The sequence below is a fragment of the Bubalus kerabau genome, chromosome 1 (assembly GCF_029407905.1).
Source record: "Bubalus kerabau isolate K-KA32 ecotype Philippines breed swamp buffalo chromosome 1, PCC_UOA_SB_1v2, whole genome shotgun sequence".
Lineage (NCBI taxonomy): Eukaryota > Metazoa > Chordata > Mammalia > Artiodactyla > Bovidae > Bubalus > Bubalus kerabau.
In genome coordinates this window covers 188,592,757-188,616,457 of record NC_073624.1, presented here as the reverse complement: position 1 = coordinate 188,616,457, position 23,701 = coordinate 188,592,757, and the positions used below count along the sequence as shown (strand labels likewise).

The 23,701-nt window shown below is 59.1% G+C and overlaps 1 protein-coding gene across 3 annotated transcripts; it reads left to right on the top strand.

Annotated features, from left to right (window-relative positions):
* Nucleotides 1-23,701, top strand: PIAS4 (protein inhibitor of activated STAT 4). Of its 3 annotated transcripts, none has more exons than XM_055546947.1 (11): nucleotides 1-300; nucleotides 5,287-5,713; nucleotides 16,280-16,364; nucleotides 16,972-17,013; nucleotides 17,419-17,509; nucleotides 17,616-17,744; nucleotides 17,846-17,951; nucleotides 19,916-19,989; nucleotides 20,078-20,238; nucleotides 22,796-22,926; nucleotides 23,228-23,701. In XM_055546947.1, exons 1-11 carry the CDS (start codon nucleotides 16-18, stop codon nucleotides 23,494-23,496), a joined length of 1,800 nt encoding a protein of 599 aa, XP_055402922.1. In that variant the 5' UTR covers nucleotides 1-15; the 3' UTR covers nucleotides 23,497-23,701. The 3 variants fall into 3 exon arrangements, with proteins under 3 accessions (XP_055402922.1, XP_055402939.1, XP_055402929.1); XM_055546964.1 differs by lacking the exon at nucleotides 1-300 and adding an exon at nucleotides 417-554; XM_055546954.1 differs by lacking the exon at nucleotides 1-300 and adding an exon at nucleotides 4,872-4,994.

Sequence of the window (23,701 nt, the reverse complement as noted above, 5' to 3'; positions counted from 1 at the left end):
CACCCCAGGACCCGGATGTACAGCGCGCGGGGCTCCCGGCCCGCTGAGAATGAACCGCGCTGCGCTCGAAGGCGCCTCACTGCACGCACTGGCGGCCGCTGCGCGGGCCAACCATTTCCTCCTCCCAGGCAGCTAGGCGTCCGGTCACGCACCTGGAGGCTGCCTCGCGACACCTGGCTGCATTGTTGTCGCCTCAACTGTCTACTCTCTCCTCAGACAGGACCCAGCACCCGCCCCAACCTGTGCCGGCCTTATACCCCTTTAAGAAACCAGACACGGCCAGGGGTGGGCGTAGTCACCGTGAGTGAAACGGGGAGGGGGGGGAGGTGCGTAGTCGGGCAGCCCTGATTGGCCCGAGGCCCGGGCGGTGGCCACGCGCGCTTGCGCAGTGCGCGGTCGCGCGCGCCAGAGGGGAGGAGAGCGCGAGAGTGATAATTGGCCGCGGCGCGGGCCCCGCCCGCGAATGGAGGGCGATCACGTGACGCGACGGCTGGGGGCTCCCGGCGCGGGGGACGCTGGTGGCCAAGATGGCGGCGGAACTGGTGGAGGCCAAAGTGAGTGAGCGGCGGCGGCGCCGGCCAGAGCGGGCGGGGGTCGGGGGCCGGGCGGCAGGCCGAGGTCTGTGCCTTCCGCTCGGGGCCCCACGGCGCGGCCCGCCTGCGGCTCGGCGTCCTGCCCCCTCGCCCGCCCCTGGCCTGGGGGCTCCGGTTGCGGGCGGGGCGCGGGGAGGCCGGGGGCGGGGCCCCCAAAACCTCACCCCAGTCTCCGAGCAGGGGGTTCAGCCCCCCCAGGCGTGAGGTTGGGTCCTCCCCTCTCCAACCCGAGCGACTAGGGTCCAGATCGCGCTGAACACAGGCACAGGGCCGCGCCTCCAGCTTGAGGCACATTCCCCCCGGACAGCATGACGGGTTGGGCTGCTCGTCCCTTCCTCGAGGTCGGCGCTTTTTGGCTTGGGGGAGTGTCTGCCTCTCACCGCTTCCCATGGTATAGTGGGCTGGCATCTGGGTCTCAAGTCTCCTCAACCAGCTGATAAGGCTGCGCTTGGCGGCTCTCTGCTCGGAAGGGTCCTCTGACTTTTCTGCCACCACTTCCACCATCCTGGGTGATGAGCTGAGGATCCTGAACCGCCCCCAAACACAGGGTGTCTCTTGGGGGTCTGTACCCCAGGCTGGGGTTTAGAGCCCTTATTCAGCGCCCGCTCTGGTCCCAGAGCCCCGCCCCCTCCTGACACCCTTCTCACCCCGGAGTGGGCGCGGTGTTAACTGAGCTTGCCTTCCCGGTGTGATGGAGCCTTGGTCCTAGTGTCGACTCCTTCCTAACTCTTTTCTCTCAGTCATAGGTCCTGGGTTTTGCGTTCTTTCTCACTCTTTCCCCTCCCGACAGCATTTGTGCAGCTTTGAACTCTGCTCCTGGGAGCCCTAGACTCCACACTCGCAGGATCAGACCCCATTTCCAACCCCAGCTGCTTCCCTTATACTCACGCCATCACGAGTCTACTGCTCAGACCATACTCCTCACACAGCCCCTCTTTAGATCTGTTTCGACACCCCAGCTCTGGCGTCTGAAGCCCCGCTCTTTCTGCGGGTCTCTTACGTTGATCCTTGAAGTGTCCCCAGTTGGTTGCAAGGTAGGCTTCTTTAAAATGGGTCCTAGTCTGTCTCCTCTGTATTGCTGTCTGGGGTCCACATTCTACATCCCACGGATGTTACTCCTTCTAGCTTGAGACCCTTTTAACCGTCTTGGGACTAAGTTGGGAGCATCCCTCTCCTAGGAAGTATTTACTGTCAGATGCCCCTGCGAGGTGAGGCTCCAGAACCCTTGCCCCTGACTAGGCTAGGTTCTTGCCTGAGAAGTTTACTCAAGGCCGCTCATCTTTAGGAGGTGGGGGACGGGACCTAGCAAGACTGAGGCCCCGCCCCCTCCCCGACTGATCTCCCCTCCCAGGGGTCCTGACCTGTAAATGTTTTTTCTCTCGCTCCTCCCTCTCCCTCCGTCTCCCTTCGCTTCCCACGGGGATCTGAAATACAGCCCTCACGGTTCTGTGATTATCGGGTATTACTCTCCCTCCACCCCTGAGTGCCCTCCGCCTATACCTGCATCACACACGCGGCCACCGCTCTGTTTTGAGAAATTGAGACTTGCCCTAGAGACGCAGGGGTCCAAACCCTGCCAGCCCAAGGTGGCAGCCTGTGGCCTGAAGTCCCCTGGAGCCCTGAAATTTAACCTCCTCAGAGCACTGTGGGCCTGTGGCTCTAGATGCAGGCCTGCCACTCCAGCCAGAGAGTAGGGTCTGAACTATTATACCATCTAGGGCCTTGAAATATGATCTGATGAACTCTACTTGACCCTTCCATGACTGCGGCCCCCTCCCCAATTAGATCAGGTTGATCCTTTTTCAAGTTCTCTAAACCATGAGCCTCTGTCCTAGGGGGGTCTCAGGACTGCCACCCAGCCTTCTCTGATCCTCTGGAACCTTCCTACTTCTTCAGCGCCTTGCTGTCCCATGGAGTGCTTTACATGTCATTGAAATGACCCGCTCTTTGAGGCACTTTCTTAAACCTTTCATAGTGATAACCAGAGACTTATCTTTTGGGATGCAAAATGGGCTGATCTGAGAGGTGAGCAAGGGGGACTTATTCATATACTTGGAAATCTGAGACTCTTCACCTGAGGCCCCTGAGAGGGGTTGGGGGGAAGGGTTGGGCTGGGCACTCCCCTAGAGGGTGTGCAGCCATATGCTCTGAGTTCTGAGTTCCTGCAGTGAGGAGCCCGTGTTCAGTTGAGTGTGGCTGTTGTATCCAGGCCGCTGTTTCTCTATGCGGCTCCTGAGGGGCCCAGAGTTGAGGCTCTGGAAGCTGTTGCGGGCCTGGCGCTGTTTATAAACACAGATCTGAGGGGCAGGCGGGTCAGGATAAAGCCAGGCAGGAAGTGATCTGTGTAGTGCTTGGGGCTTCTTCCTGAATGTTTGCGCCCTGCTCATTCCCCCCCCTCCCACCTCCGCCCAGTGTCAAGGGCAGGCTCCTGGGTAGTGGCAGCTGCTGAGAAATCCGAGTCCTGAACATATGGCAGCTCAAGAGGTGTGCCCCAGGCTGCGCGTGCACAGGCGGCTTGCGGATGTCCCCAACCTGGTGGAAGGGGCAGGTGGGGGCAGGGGCTCCCCAGGGCAGGGTGCCCTGTCGTGGTCAGACTCTTAAAGGCCAGGCCCACCTGCTTCAGGCTCAGTGGCTGGCGGTCAGCTCTTCCACATGACTTCGCCTCTCCCCTTGAGTGCCTTGGGCCTCTTCCAGAAGAAACATCTTGTCTGCAAGCCTTTCTCCTCTGTTCAAGGTAGAAAGTCAGGCTGAGGGAGGCAAAGCCTCTTTGTTTGCAGAGTTTTCGGATTCTGTGGGGGCCTGCAGACCGCTGGGTCCCCCACCCAGGGGGGGGAGAGCCTCAGGAGTCCAGATACCGCCAACGCTGCTGTGGACACATGGGGAGGCCTGGCACCAGCTGCTTCCCTCTTGGAGCCTCAGTTTTCTCACCTGTATAGTGGGCGCCAGTCCCAGTGAGATTAATGAGTGCAAAGGCTGGAGAGCTTGGCATGGTGGGCGTGCCCCATCTGCAGCATGGGAAGAGGAAGATCCTGCAGCAGCAAAAGGCTCCCCCTTCAAGGCTTTGCAGGCAGGACTGGGCCCCCCTCACGATTGTGAGGCTGACAGGGACCCAGGCTCCTCTGGGAACCTGGGACAGAGCTTACACTTGAGCCTCAGGCTCCTGAATCCTGGGGCCACCGTCACATGGCACTTCTCACTCACTCTTTGATAGCCAGGAAGCACCAGTGCCTTCTGGCTTTGAGGCCACTGCTGTAAACAGCCTGGCAGGGGTCCTGCCCACCTCAGACCGCCGGACTTTTTCTAGTTGCTTTTAAGTGATTTCTTGATTTCTCTGGCTGCTGTCCTGCCCTGGGTTCGCCAGCTTTCCACGTCCACACTTGTCGCCTGTACTTTTTCTTTTTTCCATTTTCCCTGGAAGTTTCTCTTTCCCACCACATTTCATTTAGCACAGACCAGCTTCAGGGCTTTGCACAGGTGGCCCCCAAACCTGGCTGACCCATCCTTCTGGGATACTTTGCTTATGGAGCATATTAGGGAGTCCACAGTATCATGGAGGGCAGGCCACTGCTGATCAGTCCCACAGAAAGCATCAGGGTCCACTGTGCTCTTGTGTTTGATCAGATTTCGTTGGAGGGACACCACCAGGTGATACTCACCAGACCTCAGTCATCGCTTTGCCACAGCTCAGTTACAACCTCTGACTGTTGGGTCCCTGTGCTTCTCTTTTGGGGGGGATTTTGCCCCTAGGGGTCACTTGCTGATGTCTGTGGGACGTTTGTGGTGGTCATGACTGGGATTTGGGGGGGCTTCTGGCATCAAGTGGGTGGGACCAGGAATGCTGCTCCATACTCCACCATGCCTAGGACAGCCACACCCCAGAGAACGATCCAGTCCCGAGGTCCGTGGTGCCGAGGGGAGGACATCTGCCGGGGTGACCTGTAGATTCTTTGATGGCCTTAGCAGCGCTCAGCTGAAATAAGCCGGTGCAGGGGCAGCCTGGTAGGGAGGAATCACCCCGGTTCAGAGTCAGGTTTGGATCTTGTCTGTAACTGGAGCTCAACCCAGCCTGGCACGGGTATTTGAAGGACCAGAATTAAGTATGTAATCACTTACCCAGCTCAGTCCCCGGCAGATGAGTTGTACTGAGCAAGTGGTGGCTACTGTCCTCTGGATTGAAGGGAAGATGTGTTTGTGGCCGATGTTGCCGACGTTGGTTGAGTACTCATTCTGCTTCTGTGCGTCATCTTCTCTGGCCCTTTCCGCATGCTAATGGGGTAGACCTGCCATCCTCCCTGACGAAGAGAGGCCATCGGTATTCCCAGCTAAGGAATGGCTGAGACTGTTGACCAGGAAGCAAGATTCCCAGCTTCTGCCCTGGGACTGCTTTCAGGCTTGAAGATGGTAAAAGAGGACCTAAAACAGAAGCATTCGTGGTGTGGGGGTGGGGTGGGGGTGGGGGGCAGTCAGAGAAGATTTTGCTGCGTTGGTGATGCTGAGAAAGGCTGGAGGAGGGGAGCAGGGCTGAGCTGGGATGGGGCCTCACAGGGAAGGGTGAGCGCAGGCATGGAGGTGGGACCGAGCCCAGGCTGGGGGGGCTCGGTCTTCCCTGCCACCCTCCCAGTTGGCCCGGGTGGCCCGTCACCCTGGCAGCATCTCTGTCTGAGTGTGTGTGTCTGTGGTTGCTCTTCCCCAGAACATGGTGATGAGTTTCCGAGTCTCCGACCTTCAGATGCTCCTGGGTTTTGTCGGCCGGAGTAAGAGTGGACTTAAACATGAACTTGTCACGCGGGCCCTCCAGCTGGTCCAGTTTGACTGTAGCCCCGAGCTGTTCAAGAAAATCAAGGAGCTCTATGAGACACGCTACGCCAAGAAGAGCTCAGAGCCTGTACCCCAACCCCACCGGCCCCTGGACCCCCTGACCATGCACTCCACCTATGAGCGGGCCAGCTCGGTACCCAGGACTCCCCTCACAGGCCCCAACATTGACTATCCCGTGCTCTATGGGAAGTACTTAAACGGACTCGGACGGTTGCCTGCCAAGACCCTCAAGCCAGAAGTGCGCCTGGTGAAGCTGCCCTTCTTCAACATGTTGGATGAGTTGCTGAAGCCCACCGAGCTGGGTGAGTCCCTGCCCCACCCCAGGGTGGCCCCGCCTCCCAGGTTCTCCCGGCATCCAAGGCCCACCAAGTGGCCAATCAGGAGCATTTTCTGGGGGCGCATCAAGAGCTAAGGGGCTGCGTGCGGGGGGCTTGCCCCTCCCAGAAGACACAGGGACCCACTCTTGGGTCCTTGAATTAGTGAGCTATAGCTGTGTAACAAGTTACCTTAGATCCCAACAGCTTGGAGTAGCCAACACTTCAGTTTCTGAAGGTCACAACTTGGGAGTGGCCTAGCTGGGTTGTTTTCACTTGGGGTCGCTCAGGGGGTCATGGTCCAGCTGTTGCCAGGGGCTGCCTAATCTGAAGGCTCGACTGGGGCATGGGTGGCATGCTTATTCATGGGACCGAAACACCAGGTGTTGGCTAGAGACACCAGCTCTTGCCACATGGGCCTCTGTGGGCTGATTGAGTGTTCTCCCAGCGTGGTGTGGAGTGGTGGCTTGTTTTCCCCCTGACTGTGATGGGGCAGGGGGAGGGGGCTGCAGAAAGGGAGAGAGAAAGTGAACATGGTCACACGTGTGAGCATGTGACCCCACTGGAAGCCAAGGGCTCCCCTGCAACCTCAGCTTGGAAGTAGCATGTTTTTGCTTCTGCCGTATCCCACTGGTCACAGGGACCAATTCTGCTGCACTGTGGGCAGGGCCTTTGCCAGGCTGGACCACTGGGAGGCAGGGATCACTGGGGGCCACCTGGAGGGGTGGCCGCTCTGCTCTTAGTCCTGGTGGCAAAGGAGCTGGAGGTTTGATCTGAGGTTCAACCTGATTGCCCCACCATCTCTTCCCCCCTAGCAGAAGGCTGTTTCCTAGTAGGCAGCCTGTAGGAGTGACCCTGGTCAGCAGGATCAGACCTGTCCACACAGGCAGGCCATCAGGGTGTGGGTAGGTGTGTCTACAAGAGGCAGGCGCAGCCACAGGTGGTGGAGATGATGTCGCAGAACCTTGTTCTCCTTTCTTTATCCCTTCTGTTGACTGAGGACCTGCTGTGTGTCAGGCCTATAGGGTGGCACGTGAATAGGCCCCCACCATTTCCATGCAGCCGGATGACTGGGCTGGGAGTGGGTGTCAGCCTGGACTCAGCCTCAGAAGCTGCCCTGAGCCCCCCACCCCTGCGCCACAGCTTCCTGGGCCTCCAAGGCTCCAGAGAGCGAGTAGAATGCAATGGGGTGCTTGTGGTCCCTCCAGTTTTCCCAGGTCCCTGAGTGTTCCTATTCACCCACACACTCCTCTTCCCCCTCACCCACACACTCAATCACAGCGTATCTCTGAGGACCTGCAGGGTGGGGGATGCAGACAGAGCCTGCCATGCTTGTAGAGGCTCCCTGCTAGCACCCTTTGCTTGGGGCCTCCAGGTACCCCAGCCTAACCTGGTGCTGTGTGTCCTGAAGCCCAACATGGTGGGCCCTGGTCACGAGTCAGTCCCAGCATGCTGTGCCAGAGGTCATGGCCGCTCCACGCCCCCACCCACCATGCCCCTGGCCTCGTGGCTCAGTCCCTCCCAACCCTGCTGACCCAGCACCCTGCCTTGTTCGGCGGGGGCCCCCCTCTCTGCCCACAGGCTTTAATTCCAGCCCCCACCTGCTGGCCCCTCTGTCCTGCCCTAGTTGAGAGTGGGAGGGGAGGGAGGACTGGCGGCTACCTCTCTCCTTCTCCCGGCCACCCTTGGACTTGGGGAGGGTGGAGTCAGATCAGAGGTAAAGAAAGGTGCCACTGATGGGTGGTCTTGGGGTCTGAGGCCCGCACTGCAGCCCAGGGCTGTGCCCTCCACTGCCTTCTGTCTGGCATCAGGAGGTGTTTCTCACCAGCCCCCAGGTGGGGGCAGGTTGGCCCAGCCACACCTGTCATGGGGGTGATGTGACAGCACTGGGGACCCAAGGCCCTTCCCTGAGTTTCTCTGTCTCTGCTCCCCCCACCCTGGCCTCTCTTGATGTCAGGACTCATTCCCCAACAACCCCCAGCACGATCCCTGTAGACTGTGGGGCCTCAGCCCTGGCTGGCTGGCTGTTCTGAAGACTGAGCTGACAATTCAGACTCTTTCCTAAGGACTCAATCACCATCTTTGCAACAGGGAGGCTGGGTTTTTACCCGGAGGCTGTGCAGCAGGCTCGGCACTTGGCAGGGGCCAGGGCCAGGACTGGAGGTGACTTTGAACTCGGGGCGGCAGCCTCCTTCCCTGGCCTGGACCATGGGCTTCCTTCCTGCACACAAATGTGCAGTCACTCCCGGCCCACAATGCATCTCTTTGCCCTGAGCCCCCGGGGACCCCGGTCACCTGATCTCCGGGAGAGTCTGCTCCCCTGTCTGCACCAGGAATCACTCGGCTCGGCTCAGAACAAAGAGGCCGACCCCACCCTGCCTGTGCTCCCACCCATTCCCCTGCCCCTCCCCCAGGATGCACCCTTCTCCCGAGTCTCCAGGACCCCCAGGGGCTGCCCACGGTCCTACGGGAAGGCGTGATTGAGTGAGCACATACACCGGCCCTGAGCCAGCTGTCCCCCTCTGCCCTGGGACCAGCCATTCTGGGCATCTCCCCACAGTGCCTTCTGTGTCTGGCACAGTCCAGGAGCCCCCTCAGGAGGCTCAAGCCAGCTTCCCCTTCTCCCGCACCCCAGGTCCTGACCTGCCACCTGAAAGGAGGCCCAAACAGCCTGGTTGTGTTTCCCAGAGCAGCCACCGGCCGGCTCCGGGATGGAGCCCGCGCCTGGCCGACAGGAGACATAAATCACGCATAGAGGAATGTTCGGGTTGGGGGAGGGGAGGGGAATAATGGAGCCACAGACCCGGAGCTGGAAGGACCTTAGGAGGCAGATGATCCACTCCACAGGGGTGGGGATGGCTTCCAGAAAGGTCAGGAGACTAGCCCAAGGTCACACAGCATCCTGAGGAGGGGCCCCTGGAGCCCTGTGCTCGGCCAGCTTCCCCGCTCTGGGCCCTCCCTGCGCCATGGCTGCCTTGCTGTCCTGTGGGGAAGCACCGTCTCTGAGCCACTCTGGACTCCGGGCCTCATTTCAGGACTGGGAGCCCAGCCGTCAGGGCCAAGCATCCAAGTCAGAGGCGCTTACAGGGGGCCGGGAATGCAGTCTTACTTCCAGTGCTGCTGCTTGGGTCTTAACCCCCTGATGGCCTGAGGGTCCCCCAGGCCTGGCCACTTGGGCTGTCAGTGAGCAGAGGCTGACTGGGGAGGGCCAGACCTCAGGGCCACGGTGTGTGGGTGAGAGGAGGTGCTGTCATGAGATGCGCTGGCAGAAGGAAGGAGGCACGACCTGGCCCTGCACTGCCCCTCGGGGCTCCCAGCATCCTGTGGGCAGTGCCTTGTGGGGTGGGACCACTCAGGCGGCCTGGCCGGGTGATCGAGCTGCCCTGCCCAGGTCGCCTTGTGCCCCAGGAGGTGGTCGGCTGACTCTGGTGGAGAGCCACCAGTCTAGCGCCCGCCCCATTGGGCAGAGCCTGCGTAGGTACCTCATTCAAGGTCTAAGCCCTTTGGCTGGTATTGCCCAACTGATAAGCAAGGCAGTGGGGTCCCTGACTGGCAAGGAACACTTTGAGCAGCAGTGGGGGTTGTCAGTACCAGGAGCCCTGTACTGTGCATTTGTTGGGAGGTAGCTGTCAGGAGAAGGCAATGGCACCCCACTCCAGTACTCTTGGCCTGGAAAATCCCATGGATGGAGGAGCCTGTTAGGCTGCAGTCCATGGGGTCGCTATGAGTCGGACACGACTGAGCGACTTCACTTTCACACAATGGAGAAGGCAATGGTAACCCACTCCAGTGTTCTTTCCTGGAGAATCCCAGGGACGGCAGAGCCTGGTGGGCTGCCATCTCTGGGGTTGCACAGAGTTGGACACGACTGAAGCGACTTAGCAGCAGCAGCAGCAGTCAGGAAGGCTTCCTGGAGGAGGTCACAATCCCACTCAGACCTGAGAGATAAGTAGTAGTTAAGCTGGACATAAACGGGTTGGTGGGTGTGATCCAGGTGGAGGCCCAGTGGTGAGAGAGCTCGTGAATGGAGGCCGTTGTGACTGGAGCACGGTGTGGCGCAGGCCAGGGGCAGGAGAGCGGCTTGGACGTGGGTGCCTTGTAGGGTGGGGGGGACTGGCTGGCGTGTCCTGAGGGCTTCCCAGCTTTTCTGGGCTGTATTTTACCTCTGTTCTGAGGCAGAAAATACCCCTAAGGTGCAGAGAGACAGAGTCACCTGCCTGCTGCCCCACAGCCTGGTGTGGGACCCACCCCGCCCACAGGCCCTCCGTGGCCTTCTTGGCCACCCCATGCCATGGGACCCTGGATGGTCAGAAGGCGTCCTGTGTCCTGTGTCCCAGCTCCAGGGGCAGGTGGCCTGAGCCCCTGGGCTGCCTTGGCCTTCCCTCTCTGTGGTGGTGGGAGGGTCTCCGCCAGCTCTGCAGCACGTGGTTGCCCTGGGGAGCGCCCAACACGGCCTGTGAAGGGCTCCTTGGGTGGAGGTGGTTTTCCTCACAAGGCCTCCTGCCCACAGGCATCAGTCCTGCCGGAGGAGGCTCACCTCCATTGCCCATGATCCCCTCACCTCCCAACTTTCTGCACAGCCCTGGTTTCTACCTGCCCAACATCCCTCCTCCCTCCTGTTTTCTCCACTTACTAATGCCCCCCCCCCACCTCCGCCGCCCTGCCGCTACAACCAGAGGAAGCTTTTAGACAGCAGGCTGATCCCATTCCTCCTCTACTCCAAGCACTCTCCTGATCTGCTGGCTTGTCTGCAGATCCCCTCCTTGTCCTCACTTGCTCCCCATCTCCAGCAGGTCCTGCTCCGGGGCCTTTGTGCATGCTGTTCCCAACATGGTCCTCCCTGCTGCACAGCCTGATCTAAAGCTCACCTCCCTCTCTTCCTCATCACTCTCTCATCCTCCGAGGCCTGGGGCTGGCTTGTCCCCACCACATCCACGGGTCAGAGTGGGTGCAAGCAGTGTGAGCAAAGGCTTGGAGCTGAGAAGCAACCGCAGGCTGCAGGGAGAATGGTGAGCCCCTGCTTCTGCATTCATTCCTCCGCTAATCCCGCCAGCAGGAAGTCAGGGGTGCTCACCCCAGGTGGAGGAGCTGGGGTTTGAATCCAGAGCCCCTAACTGGGGCTTGTTGTACCCACCCGCCCCCCTCCATTGTGAACCCCCTGCTCTGCTCCCAGTCCTGGGCACCTCTTTTACCTCCTCTGGGACTGCACCCGCCATCCTGTTACCACTGGGGCCAGGCCTTGTCTGGGAGGAGCGTCCTTGGGAGCCCAGGGGCAGGGGCCTACCAGCCGAAGATGGAAGTAGGAGGATGACCAGTCATAGCCAATCGAATTCTTTTATATATATATGAAATATATATATTTCATATATATAATAAATATATATATAAATATTTATTTATTTATTTATCTGGTTCTGCCGAGTCTTGGGACTTCTCTGGTGGGTCAGACGGTAAAGAATCTGCTCGTAATGCAGGAGACCGGGATTTGAACCCTGGGTTGGGAAGATCTCCTGGAGAAGGGAATGGCAGCCCACTCCAGTATTCTGGCCTGGGAAATCCCAGGGATACAGCACAATGGATCTTTAGTTCCAGCATGTGGGATCTAGTGTTCCAACTGGGGATCAAACTCTGGCTCCCTGCATTGGGAGCTTAGCCACTGAACCACCAGGGAAGTCCCAGCCGATTGACTTCTTGAAGTCTCTTTCTGTTTAAACTTTTGTAAAAATATATATTTATCTGAGAAAAGGCAGGTTAACAGCAAAGCGGCCAGGTGCTTGCTCCTGCTGCTGCTGTCTTCTCTCTGTGCAGTGTGCCCCTGCTGCTGGTCTACCCGTAGCCACCACCTCCACCCTCCCAGTACAGTCGAGTACCTGCTGAGACCATTACGTATGCTTTGCTGGCGGTGCTTTGCAGGGCTGCCTGGCTCTCTGTCAGGGTCCCAGGGGAGGTTTCCCTGGTTCACTTGCTCCGCCTGCCGTGGACCCTGGGGCAGGGTTCTCCCTTTAGTCCGGGAAAGGCTCTGAGGCCTGTGGGTGTGCTTGGGGCTGGGAGGGCGTGTACCTCCTCCCAGCCCCCACACCACCTGGCAGGGCCTCCCCCACCCCCGGCTGTGCGGCATGGGTGACAGCAGAGGTACTTTGGTTCAGTGTCCACAGTGAACCAAAGACATGGGGAAATAGTGCTAATTTTCAGGACAGAGGTTTTGGAGAAAAAGGAAGCTGGGAGGGAAGTAGGGGTTGCCGGAGTTGCTGGTGGGCTGGGGTGGGGTGGGGGTTGCAGATTTTAAATAAAGCCACTCGGGAAGGCTTTCGTCCCAGTGGCATTTGCACAGACTTAAAAGACATCAGAGCTGTGTAGATAGTCGGGGGAGGAGTGTTCTGGAAGAGGGGATGGCCCGCGTGCAGAGGCCCCAAGGCGGGATGTTCTTGGCAGGTGGCGAGCAGGAGGAGGAAACCAGGGTGGCTGCGGTGGAATCAGGGCCACCAGGGCTGGGGACAGAGCCCTGCCCCCATCACTGCCCCTGACCCCTGAGCTGAGGGGAGCCAGGAGGGGTCTGCACGTTGATCAGATGAGCCCCAGTAGGGAAGGGGCGCCTTTGGAAGCCTGTGCCAACAGAATTGGTCAAGAGGAGCCAAGATCGGAGGTGGGGGTGAGAGTCGTGGAATCTTGGCCTTGAACAACTGGGAGGGTGGGGCCACCCCTGGAGGTGGACGGCAGAGGCTTGGGTTTGGGGGACGCCCGCCCTCTCCCAGCGGTGCAGCGTGTGCTGTATCCCAGCCTAGGTGGCAACTGGCCTCCCCTGGCCACTTGGCTTCCTGGAGTAAGAGTCAGCCAGTCTGGGCTGACGGCTCTGGAAAGCGCCACCTGCCGCTGCTGCATGGACTCAGGACCCAGCCGCCAGTGACCTTTCTCTCCATTTCTGCTCTGTGGCTGGCCGGTGGGTGGGCCCTTCCCTTGCCTTCCAGGAGATTCTGTGGGGTTGGGGGAGTGTGTTTGACCCCCAGCTCTGCCTCGCAGCCCAACTCAGGTGCTTTGAGGCTCCTCCCCCAACCCCATAAATAATTGCCCCAGGCTCTTCAGGCAGGTCTGGGCGCATCTGCAGGTAGCCTGCTCAGCCCAGCCCTCCAATTAGGCAGCCTTCTCAGGTGCCCAGCAGAGACTCTGGAGGGATCAGTCCTCCATGCAGACAGGAGCTGGCAGCTTACTGCTCACTGAACACCCCCAGTAATGGTCCATTCCTGGTGGTCTCAGGCATGAGGGGTGCCCAAGCTTGAGTGGGAACGGGTCTTGGGCTCAGTGAAGCTGGGGTGGGATCCCTTGGCCCCACAAGGTCTGGCTTCTGGGCCCCAGCAGCTTTAACATTCACATTCTGTTTGCTTTTTAAATTTTGGAATTCAGAAGGTTCTGAAGCAGGGGTGGGCTCCTGTTCCGGGCGTGTGCTGAGGCTTTTGCATTACGGGGCAGAGTGGGGATGTGGAGGCAGAAACTGTGTGGCTCGTGAAGCCGATAATATTTATACTCCAGCTCCTTCTAGAGACAGTCTGCCCACCAGTGTCCTAAAGGGTTTGCCGTGGGAAGAGAGCCGACACCTTGCCTCCCCAAGGCTTGTTGCCAAGGCTGTGGTCAAAGCCAGTTCTGGCGCCCCCTCCCCAGGGGCAGCTGTAGCGCAGACGCCCTCCTCGAGTTTGGTTCCGCACCTGGCAGCCTGAGCTGCACGCTGCTCTGCACCTGCTCTTCCTACTTAAGCTGTCCTGGGGGTTGGCCTCTTGTCGGAGCACAGAGAGCCACCTGATGGGACCTACCGTGTTCACGGGGCTTAGTGTTCCTCCACGTGGGGCCACAGCACACAGGCGGGCGTTTAGGTCCTTACCGTCTGTTGCTGCTAAAAACCGTTCCGCATCCCGTCTGACAGCGGTCCTTGGTCCCCCTGTGTATGCGCCACCTGCGGTGGCTGCTTCTGAGGTGTTAGTCATTTTGGTAGACAGGGCTAGCTTGCCCTCCCTAGAGGTTGTCACTCCTACCAGCCATAGCCTCCTCAGCTTGTCCGTCTTGTTGGTGTTTTTTGGCCTTGCCACACAACTTGTGGGATCCCAGCTCCTGGATCGGGAATTGAACCCAGGCCCCCCTGCAGTGGAAGTGCAGAGCCCTAACCACTGGACTGCTAGGGACGTCCCAGCCTCATCAGTTTTTAATCAAACTTTTCAATCCCTTCCAGTCTGCAGTCATGACTTCTCAGTGTAGAGGATTTTTTGGTTTGTTTTTGGTTTTGAGGGGTGGTTTTTTTTTTCTTGCTTCTTCAAATTTATGTTTAAATTGAGATATGATTGACATGCAATAACCTGATACGAGCTTCTGGTATAAAGTGACTTCATGTTTTGATTCATCACAGAATGATCACCACTCCTCAGGGTAGTTTTAAATTTTTAAACTTTAAAATCCAGTTCCCATACAGTGAAATCCACAGATACTTAGCTTGTCATTTGAGTTGTAGCAGAGGCACGTGCTGAGTAACCCCAGTGCCACCAAATACAGAACATTTCCCTCACTGCTGAGTCGCCCCACCGCCCCACAGCCCCCAGAGGCCGCATCCATTCTGAGTTCTGTCACCGTGGATTAGTTTTGCCTCTTCAGGAAGGTGACGTAACACACACAGCATGGCCATCTCCGCATCTGCCTTCTTTGTTTCAGCTGTACGGCTTCACGTCCGTTCATGTCGATGAATGGATTACAGGTTTTATCGTATGAGGGACCACAGCTTGTCCACGTGTTCTTCTATTGCTGGTCACTCGGGTTGCTTCCAGTTCAGAGCCACTCGGAATAGATTAGCCAGGCATTCTTGCACAAGTCTTTTTGTAGACTTACTTCTGCTTATTTGGGAAATACCTTTAACAGTGGGTTGCTGGTTACAGGGCCAGGTGTATTTATTAGCCATTGGCTAACAGTTTTTTCCAGGGTGGTTGTTCCATGTTACAACTATGTTCCCTGTTACCTCAGCAGAGAGTTCTGGTTGCTCCACATCCTTGGCAGCACTTGGAATGGCTGGCCTTGTCATTTTAGCCATTGTAAGTAGAAGTTTCATAGGGTTAGGGTTTGTGTATTTATTGGCCATGCCTTGAGTGGCATGCCAGATCTTAGTGCCCTGACCAGGGACCAGACCTGAGCACCCCCGCAGTGGAAGTGCAGAGCCTCAACCAGTGGACCACCGGGAAAGTCCCTGTGTAGAGGTTTTTAAACCAACCTTGCATTCCTGGGCCAGATCCCAGGGGGCCAGACTGTTTGCTCATGTTTTGTCAAAGATATTTTACATTCATGAGAAATGGTCAATTGTGTTTTCCCCTTCTTCATGCACTTCTGTCAGGTTTTGGAAGCAGGGTTATGTTGGCCTCATTAAAATGAGTCAAGAAGTGTCCTTCCTCCTTTACTTTCTGAAAGAGTTTGTCTGTTTTATTTATGTCCTTGCTGAGAGGCTTGTGGAATCTCAGTTCCCCAACCAGGGATTGAACCCCGGCCCCGGTAATGAAAGCCTGGAATCATAACCTCTAGGCCACCAGGGAATTCCCTGGAATAGTTTATATGTAGTTCATATGATTTCTTCCTTAAACATCTGATGGAATCATGAGTTCATTTTTTTTTTTTTTTAACTGATAAAAAGCTTTTCAAACTTCTGTATGTTTGGATGCTAGTCTTGATAATCTGTGTGTTTGGAAGAGTTTGTTCATACCCTCTACATTGTTGGATTTATTGGTGTGAAGCTACAGCCCCCTCTCCTGCTTCCCCCGCTCCCCCACCCTGGTCAAAGGCCTGAGGGTCTGTACTGTTGTCCACCTCTCGTTCCTGACAGTTTGTATTCTCACAGTCTTAACTGTTCAGTCTAGCTCAGTGTTTATCAAAGAACTTTGGCTTTGTTGGTTTTCTCTGTTGTTGGCTTTCTAGTTCATCGACTTTCATCTTTATCTTTAGTTTCCTTCCTTCTAATGGCTTTGGCTTTTAGTTTGTGCTTTTTTTTTTTCTAGCCTCTTGTGGAGGAAGCATAGAGCTTTCATTTTTAAATCCTTTTCTTTCTTTTGTGTCTTAAACCCATTTCATTTAAAAACACACACATTTATTTATTTATTTATTGGGCTATGCCAGGCCTTAGTTGTGAAGTGGGATCTTTAGTTGTAGTGTGTGAACTCATAAGTTGCAGCCTGTGGGATCCAGTTCCCTAACTAGGGATGGAACCTGGGCCCTCTGCATTGGCAGGTGGATTCTTAACCACTGGACCACCAGGGAAGTCCAGTTCTCAGCCCTCTTGAACAGAGGGGCTGTAGAGGCTGCTACTCCCCGAGAGGCCCTCAGTGGGGGACATGGGGGATGTGAGTGTTCCCTGGACCATAGGCTGTGATGAGTGGCCCCAGGAAGGGGCAGGATCCAACCCCCCACCATCCCCGGTGGGCCCTGCATCCATCCCACCTGGGTGGGCCCAGTCTGAAGAGGGTCAGGCCTGGAGGGATGATGGTGGTTGGCACCCTTGCCAGGGCCCAGGCCTGACCCTGACCCCACGTTTGTTGTCAGTTCCACAGAATAACGAGAAGCTTCAGGAGAGCCCCTGCATCTTCGCCTTGACCCCCAGACAGGTGGAGCTGATTCGGAACTCCAGGTGCGCTGTGCCTGCCACCAGGCAGCCCGGGGAGCCATCACCAGGAAGGGTGACCCCCACCACACGCTCTCAGCACCTTTGACCCACAGGCCCCAGGTGGGCCAGTCGTCCCCCTTTCACAGGGTCCCCCTCACTGCTCCCAACATCCAGGATGGGGGCGTTCTCTGTGGGGTGTGGGGCAACATCCTGCCCCCACCCCCTTAAGGCCAGGAGCCCCCCAGTGGTGACCACCTGTGTCCCTTGGGGGCAGGACCACCCTGGGTGAGCAGACAAGGGAGGCAGGCTGGTCCCAGGCTCTGACTCTGCCCCTCGAGGCCTTCGGTTTCCAGCTGGGACAAGTCACCACCACGGCGGCCGCCCGGTGGGCACAGGGCCCACACCCACTACCCCTCTTAGCATCCATACCGGCCCCCATTCTCCAGAGAGAGATCATTTGCCCAAGTCACCAGCAAGTAGACAGTGGGGCAGAATGTTCTAGGCAGCGCCCTGAGGCCTTTGGTTGCCTAGGGAGGTCGTGGGTTAGTCCACCTGGCTGGTCCCTGGCGAAGGCTCAAACTGGCTGCTGGGCACAGGCCCTCTCACTGACCCTCCTCTGCTCCCCACACAGAGAACTGCAGCCTGGGGTCAAGGCCGTGCAGGTTGTCCTAAGGTAAGCCCAGGTGTGCCTGGTCACAGGGGCGGGTGGGGACATGACCCTTGCCCGCCTTCCCCTCCACCATCCTGGATGGCTGAAGTCCTGCCTCGCCCCACCCCAGGACCCTTTCAGACTGTCTCTGCCCCCACCTGATCCTCCCTTTCTGCTCTCTGGCCTTGTCCCTGGATGTACCAGCATGCTGCCGCCCCGCCCCCCGCCCCCCTGCCTCAGGCCAGACACTGGGTCCCTGAGGACCTCCCCACACCCGTACAGTCTAGCATTGAGATCCCCCTGTCAGGCCAGACCAGACACAGGTCATGTCGTCTCCCCCTAGGCCCACATCTGTCCTCCCCACCTCTCCCAGTGGGCCCACCCCTGTCCACGGTGCTCGTGACCCCACGGTCCCCATTGTCCTTGCAGAATCTGCTATTCAGACACCAGCAGCCCTCAGGAAGACCAATACCCACCCAACATCGCCGTGAAGGTCAACCACAGCTACTGCTCGGTGCCGGTGAGTGGATGCCCAGCAGCCGGGTCTGCTGCGGGGTGGGGCCGAGTGCTGGGGGGCGGGGGGCACAGCACCTAGAGGTGGTCGCAGCCGGCACATCTGCCCCCAGGGCTACTACCCCTCAAACAAGCCTGGAGTGGAGCCCAAGAGGCCGTGCCGCCCCATCAACCTCACCCACCTCATGTACCTGTCCTCGGCCACCAACCGCATCACTGTCACCTGGGGCAACTACGGCAAGGTGAGCGGCCGGACCTGCCTGCCTGCCCGAGCGCCTCTGCCCAGCCTGCCCCCGCAGCCTGGCCCTGACTAAACCGCCCCTTCCCGCCCCGCCACCCCCAGAGTTATTCCGTGGCCTTGTACCTGGTGCGGCAGCTGACCTCCTCGGAGCTGCTGCAGAGGTTGAAGACCAGCGGGGTCAAGCACCCGGAGCTGTGCAAGGCACTGGGTGAGCCCCGGGGCTTTTGGCACTGCTGGGTGGGGCTCCCCTCGGTCCCTGGTGCTGACCTCCAAATTTGCTGGGGCTTGTTGCTGTGGGCGGGCCCTCCATGGAGGAACCTGGACTTCCAGGGTCCAGCTGTCACCCTGGGGTTGGGGCGCTCTGGGAGATCTCTAGAGAGTGCAGAAGGAAGTGGGGAGCCAGACCGGGAACCATCAGTGCAGAGGCCCTGAGGAGCGACGAGCCAGAGCTCAGTGAGTGGGCACAGAGAGGCAGGGTGAGGGCCACCGAGGTCCATGGGGCAAGGGGCCTTGGAGGGCTTGTGGGGGAGGGGAGGACCCCTGTGATCAGTGGTCCAGGCACGTGCTTCTGGGCTGATGTGCAGAGACAAGGGTGCATGGGGTCAGCGCTCAGAGGCTGAGGATGAGGGTCTGACCAGGGATGCTGAGACCATTCAGTTTGGGTTGTATTTTTTTCTTTTTTCTAAACCAATTAAAGGGAGTGGGGATACATAGAGCATTAGAAGCCCAAAGTGATAGCTTAGATAGGCAGATAGAACCTTCCTGCATCCTACCCTGGGGCTGCCCTGTATGGCAGTGGCTTGGGAATTCCCTCTCTGGTCACCTGGAGGCCCTGGTGGGCTGGCTTCCAACTCCATCCTCATGCAGTTCTGGGCAGCAGGGCCTGGCCAGGTCCGTCTGACCAGTGGAGACACTGAGGCCAGCGTGGCAGAGTTAGGGCTCTGTGACCCCAGGGCCTCAGCCTAAGCAACCCCTCTGCCTCCCCTCATTTTCTTCAAAGGGCCCTTTCTTCAACCCTACCCCCACCTGCCTGTTTGCCTGTGGGGGCAATGGCCAACGTGACCAGAGGAGGTGGGCTCCCCACATTGGGCTTGGCATGGGGCTGGGCAGGGTCATCCAGGCACTGTGGGCCCAGGGTTGACTCCTCACTGAACGGCCAGGAGCAGCAGTGTGGCAGCACAGTGTGTGGGCCAGCTGACCGCCTGCTCGGGCAGCCGGGCTTGCTCTCTGCTCGCAGCACGGAAGTCTGTTGTGCATCTCACCGGAACCTCTCCACTGCACACGCCCTCCCTCTGTCATGTGGAGGGGGACCAGGGGCTCGCTGTGAAGCGTGGTGTGCGCTGGATCCATTCTCAGCTGCTCTGGGTCTTTTTGAGGGGGCCAGGGCCTCGGGGTCTATCCTTCATTAGTACTTCTCAGCCAGAGAGAGGGGCCACAGGGTGGCTGAGAACAGCAGGGCACTCCAGGGTGGGGACAAACTGGCTGGTCACCCTCAGCCCGATGTGGGAGGAGGAGGAGGGAACAGCAGAGTGCCCTCCAGTGTCCTCCAGCTCCCTGCGCCCCCTGCAGGCCCACCCCCAGGGCTGCAGTGCGCCATTTCCTTCCAGGCTTTTTTCCCTCTACACCTCGTGTACTCATAGTCAGGTAGCTTTGTGGTTGGCGCCCACTGTCTTCTGATTTGTGAGAGAAGCAGGCTTGAGCGGTACAAGGGAGCTATCTCATGGGCTTGCTCCTGTGAGCCCCCAGAGGGCCCCCAGAAGGTGCTTCCGGCCTTGGGGCTTCCCAGCTCTTGGAGGCCTTAATTTTTATCAGAAAGAACAGTCACGGCAGGTGACCTTTGTCAGCTCATCTGGGTCTTTCCAGAAAGGGTAGGCTTGTCGGGGGCCCCCTTGTGTGCACTCAGATTGTTGTCAGAATTGAGCGGCACTGCCCAGGGCTCTTTAACATTAGCTGCTCCTCATAGTCCTGGGCCCTGGAGCTCAGACATGTGTCCCATCACTGGGGGAGGTGGGTGTGATGGACTTGCCATGTGGACCCTCTGAAGTGGGGGCACTGAGCTGTTAGCTGCTGCCCTCCCGAGCATCTCTGTGCGCTGAGGGAACCCGCTGCTCAGCCCTGGGCCTGCAGGCACCCCTGTTCCTCCCCGCTGACATCGGTCACCCCTTCCCACAGTCAAAGAGAAGCTGCGCCTGGACCCTGACAGTGAGATCGCCACCACGGGCGTGCGGGTCTCCCTCATCTGCCCGGTGAGTCAGCGCATGAGGTCATAGGGGCAGCCAGTGGTGGGTGGCACTGGCTGGGCAGCTGTTCACACCCATCCCTCTGCCCCCGCAGCTGGTGAAGATGCGGCTGTCGGTGCCCTGCCGCGCGGAGACCTGCGCACACTTGCAGTGCTTCGACGCAGTCTTCTACCTCCAGATGAACGAGAAGAAGCCCACCTGGATGTGCCCGGTGTGTGACAAGCCTGCCCCTTATGACCAGCTCATCATTGACGGGTGAGTCCCAGGGGCGTGGGGACCCCTTGCCTCCCTGGGCCTTTGGAAAGAGGAGCGGGGCCCTGTGACCCCGTGGCCTTCATGGTCCCTCCCGGTGCCTCTCATCCCGTGGCAGCTCCGATGGCCCCGGGCTAGAAAGAGAGGCCAATGTCAGCCCTGGAGGATCTGTCAGGGTCTTTGCTGTCTGCTTGGCGATAGTGTAGCTTCGGGTTCAGAAGAGGGGCTCCAGACCCGCAGGTCTGCTGTTGCCCCCCGTGACCTTGCATTTTCTGAGCCTGTTTCTTCCCCCGGGAACCTGCACAGCTTGGGGAGCGGCTTCTCCAGCAGTGCTCAACAGAGGCTTAGTCGCATCTTTCATGTGGAAGAATGAGGCGGACACGCATCTCCCCAGCACTCTGCCCAGTTCTGTTGTCCCTTTCCTAGGGGGCAGCAGTGTGCGGTCAGACTGTCCCCTGAGCCTAGCCAGCAGGCCCTCCCCACACTGAGGGGAACATGGGGAACGAGGCCATTCTCCCCAAAGGGAAACTTCACTCTGGGCTTAAGTTTCCAGAAGCCCAGCACCTGACTGCCAGGCTCCTGCCAGGCGCTGGCCACACCCACTTCTGACCCCAGAGCTGGGGCTGGTGGGGGTGGGGGCCGGGTGGCCCAAGCAGGAGGGGCCATGGGGAAGCTCTGGACAGCTGACTGCATGACGGCCCCACCCACATCCGATGGTCGAGGTGCAGCTGGGGCCAATGCTGTGAGGAATGGGGTAGCCCTGACCCGCAGTGGCCGCACGTTGCTGGTCCTCACCATCAGACACTTGTCTCAGTCCACTCACTGCGTTAGATGTCTTGCGAGCCCTCCCTCTCATCTGCTCAGGGAGGTGGGCTTTGATCATCCCCACGTTACAGATGAGGAGACTGAGTCTCAGGAGGGGCGTCCCACAGCCCAGGCCCCAGCTCCCAGGGGGCCAGGCAAGGACTTGAAGAAGCAAGTCCAGTCAGGCCAACTGTGAGCCTGGGTCCCCTCCCAGCAGGGACCAAGCCGCCACTCCCAGTGTCCAGCCTGGGGTGGGGTGAGGAGGCCCCTGGGGCCGGGCACCAGGCTGGGCCTGAATGGCAGCTCTGTTCCCGGCCTGGCAGCTGTGCAGCCTGGGCCCGCCTCCCCCCACAGGCCTGGAGCAGGTCACTTGGGCCCAAGTGCTGGTAACTCTGACAGTTCTAGGGACACACAGGCCTAGGGCTGAGTAGTGTGATGATGTCCCACACAGACTGTGATTCCATCAGCCTGCGGGGCCTGAGTGTAGCCAGGGAGGCCTCTTGGAGGAAGGACCCTTGAGTCATACAGTTCTTCCTCAAGGCTTTGCTGTTTTGTTTCTGGCCCTTAGCTGGGTGATTTAGGGGGCCCCCAAAGAACTCCATCCTTCAAGGAACTCCCCTGTGGGCATGTGAGATGGGAGGACTGAGCCAGACACAGACACTGTTACTTATGCTCTGCTTAGAGGAGAAGAGGAGCATAGAGTAGGGCTTTGGAGGGTGAGTAGGAGTTTTCCAGGTGTGACATATGGCAGCCAGAGCTGTGCTCATACTGTGGTGACCAGGGGGTGATGGGGTTTGGAGGGGCCCCTTCAGCCACAGAGGGTGTCCTGGACAAGGCCTCCCTCCTGTGTGATCGTGACGGAGGGGGTCAAAGCCACCTCTAGGCAGGTGCAGTGTGGATGTTGAACAAACGCTGAGGGCTCTGGTGGGTGTGCCCTGCTCTCGGCCGCTTCCCAGACCCTTGCAGCTGCTATAAAGTGTGGGTGCTGGGCCCGCCTCACCGTGCAGGTGGGGAGACTGAGGCCCAGGAGCAGCTGTGGCAGGACCAGAATTCAGGCCTGCTGTCACATGGCCTCATGCCTAGGGGGACTCAATCCCCCACCCTACCCCCCAGCCTCTGCGTCTCCAGCTATAAAGTAAGACTTGCTGGCGGTCCATCCATTAGGAGCAGCACCTGGGGGTGCTTCCCGCAGCCGCCCTTGGGGGGTGCTGCTGGCTGCAAGTGGCCTGGGCCCCTCCTCCTCTCCGGTGAGCCCAGAGCCTCTCAGGGCCTTTGAGCCCCGTGTGTCTCCTTTCTGAGCCCCAGGTTCCTCATCTGTAAACGCGGGCAGCACAGTGTCAGGATGGGAGGGTGGGGGCCAGGTAGGGGGCCCTCCTGTGGCTTCCCCAGGCCTCATGCTCCAGAGCAGCTCCGCCGTCATCTTGCCATGGGGGTGGGGGTGGTGACTGGAGGGCTCACTGTGTGTGGCCCTTGCAGAACCTCAGGCCACCAGGTGTGGCCAGTGCTGTGTGCTCACCCCTGCTGCTTCCTAGCCTGGATCTCCCTGCCTGCAGGGTGAGGCGGACCCAGGGCCCACCCTCCGCAGCAGCTACAAGGGTCTGGGGAGGGGCCAAGTGCCCAGGCCAGGAGCAAGGCACACACTAGAGCCTCTAGCTTCTCTTCAGCATCATGCCCTGAAGCACTGTTCTGGAGGAGGAGATGGCTCCTGGGGAGCACAGTGCAACCCTGGAGTCAGCACCCCTCTTCCTACCCCTAGGCTCCTCTCCAAGATCCTGAGCGAGTGCGAGGACGCGGACGAGATTGAGTACCTGGTGGACGGCTCGTGGTGCCCAATTCGCGCCGAGAAGGAGCGCAGCTGCAGTCCCCAGTGCCCTATTCTTGTGCTCGGTGAGGCCACCCACCTGTTCCTGGGGCTTGTCTCCCGCCCCACCGCCTGTTTATCTGAAACACGACTGTCCCGGTGGAGTCAGTCCCTCTAGAGAGGGGCATCCAAGGTGGTCAGTGAGCAGTCAGAGGCGGTCCAAGTGCAGCCCCATCCAGAGTGCAAGGGGCCTGGGGGCATCAGGCCCCTCGCCCTGTCCTCCAAAGTGGGCCGCACGGCCAGGCTGCCCCTTCCCCTCTCTGGCCTTGATTCCCCTGCCCTGCAGGTTGGCAGCACCCCCGAGCATCTGTCCCCTCTCCCCTGCAGGCACCTCGGACGCCAATGGGCTCCTCTCTACCCCCAGCGTCAACGGCGGGGGCGGCAGCGTGCTTGGGGGTGCGGGCAGTGGAGGCGGCCCAGTGGGCAGCGTGGAGAATGGGAAGCCAGGAGCTGATGTGGTGGACCTAACGCTGGACAGCTCGTCGTCCTCAGAGGAGGAAGAGGAAGAAGAGGAGGATGAGGAGGACGAGGACGAGGAGGGCCCCCGGCCAAAGCGCCGCTGCCCCTTCCAAAAGGGTCTGGTGTCGGCCTGCTGACTGCTGGCTGCCACTGCGCCAGCCGGACACTCGACTTTCCTGGTGCTCACCACTTGGAGGGGCACAGGCAGGCCTTGGGCACAGAGGGAGGAGTGATTTTTTTTTTCTTTTCATTGTTGTTCATTTTGTTTTTTCCACCCCTTTCCCTGGCTCCTGGCACCTGTACCTCTGGACTCTCCCATCGGAGGATTAAAAAAAAGGAAAA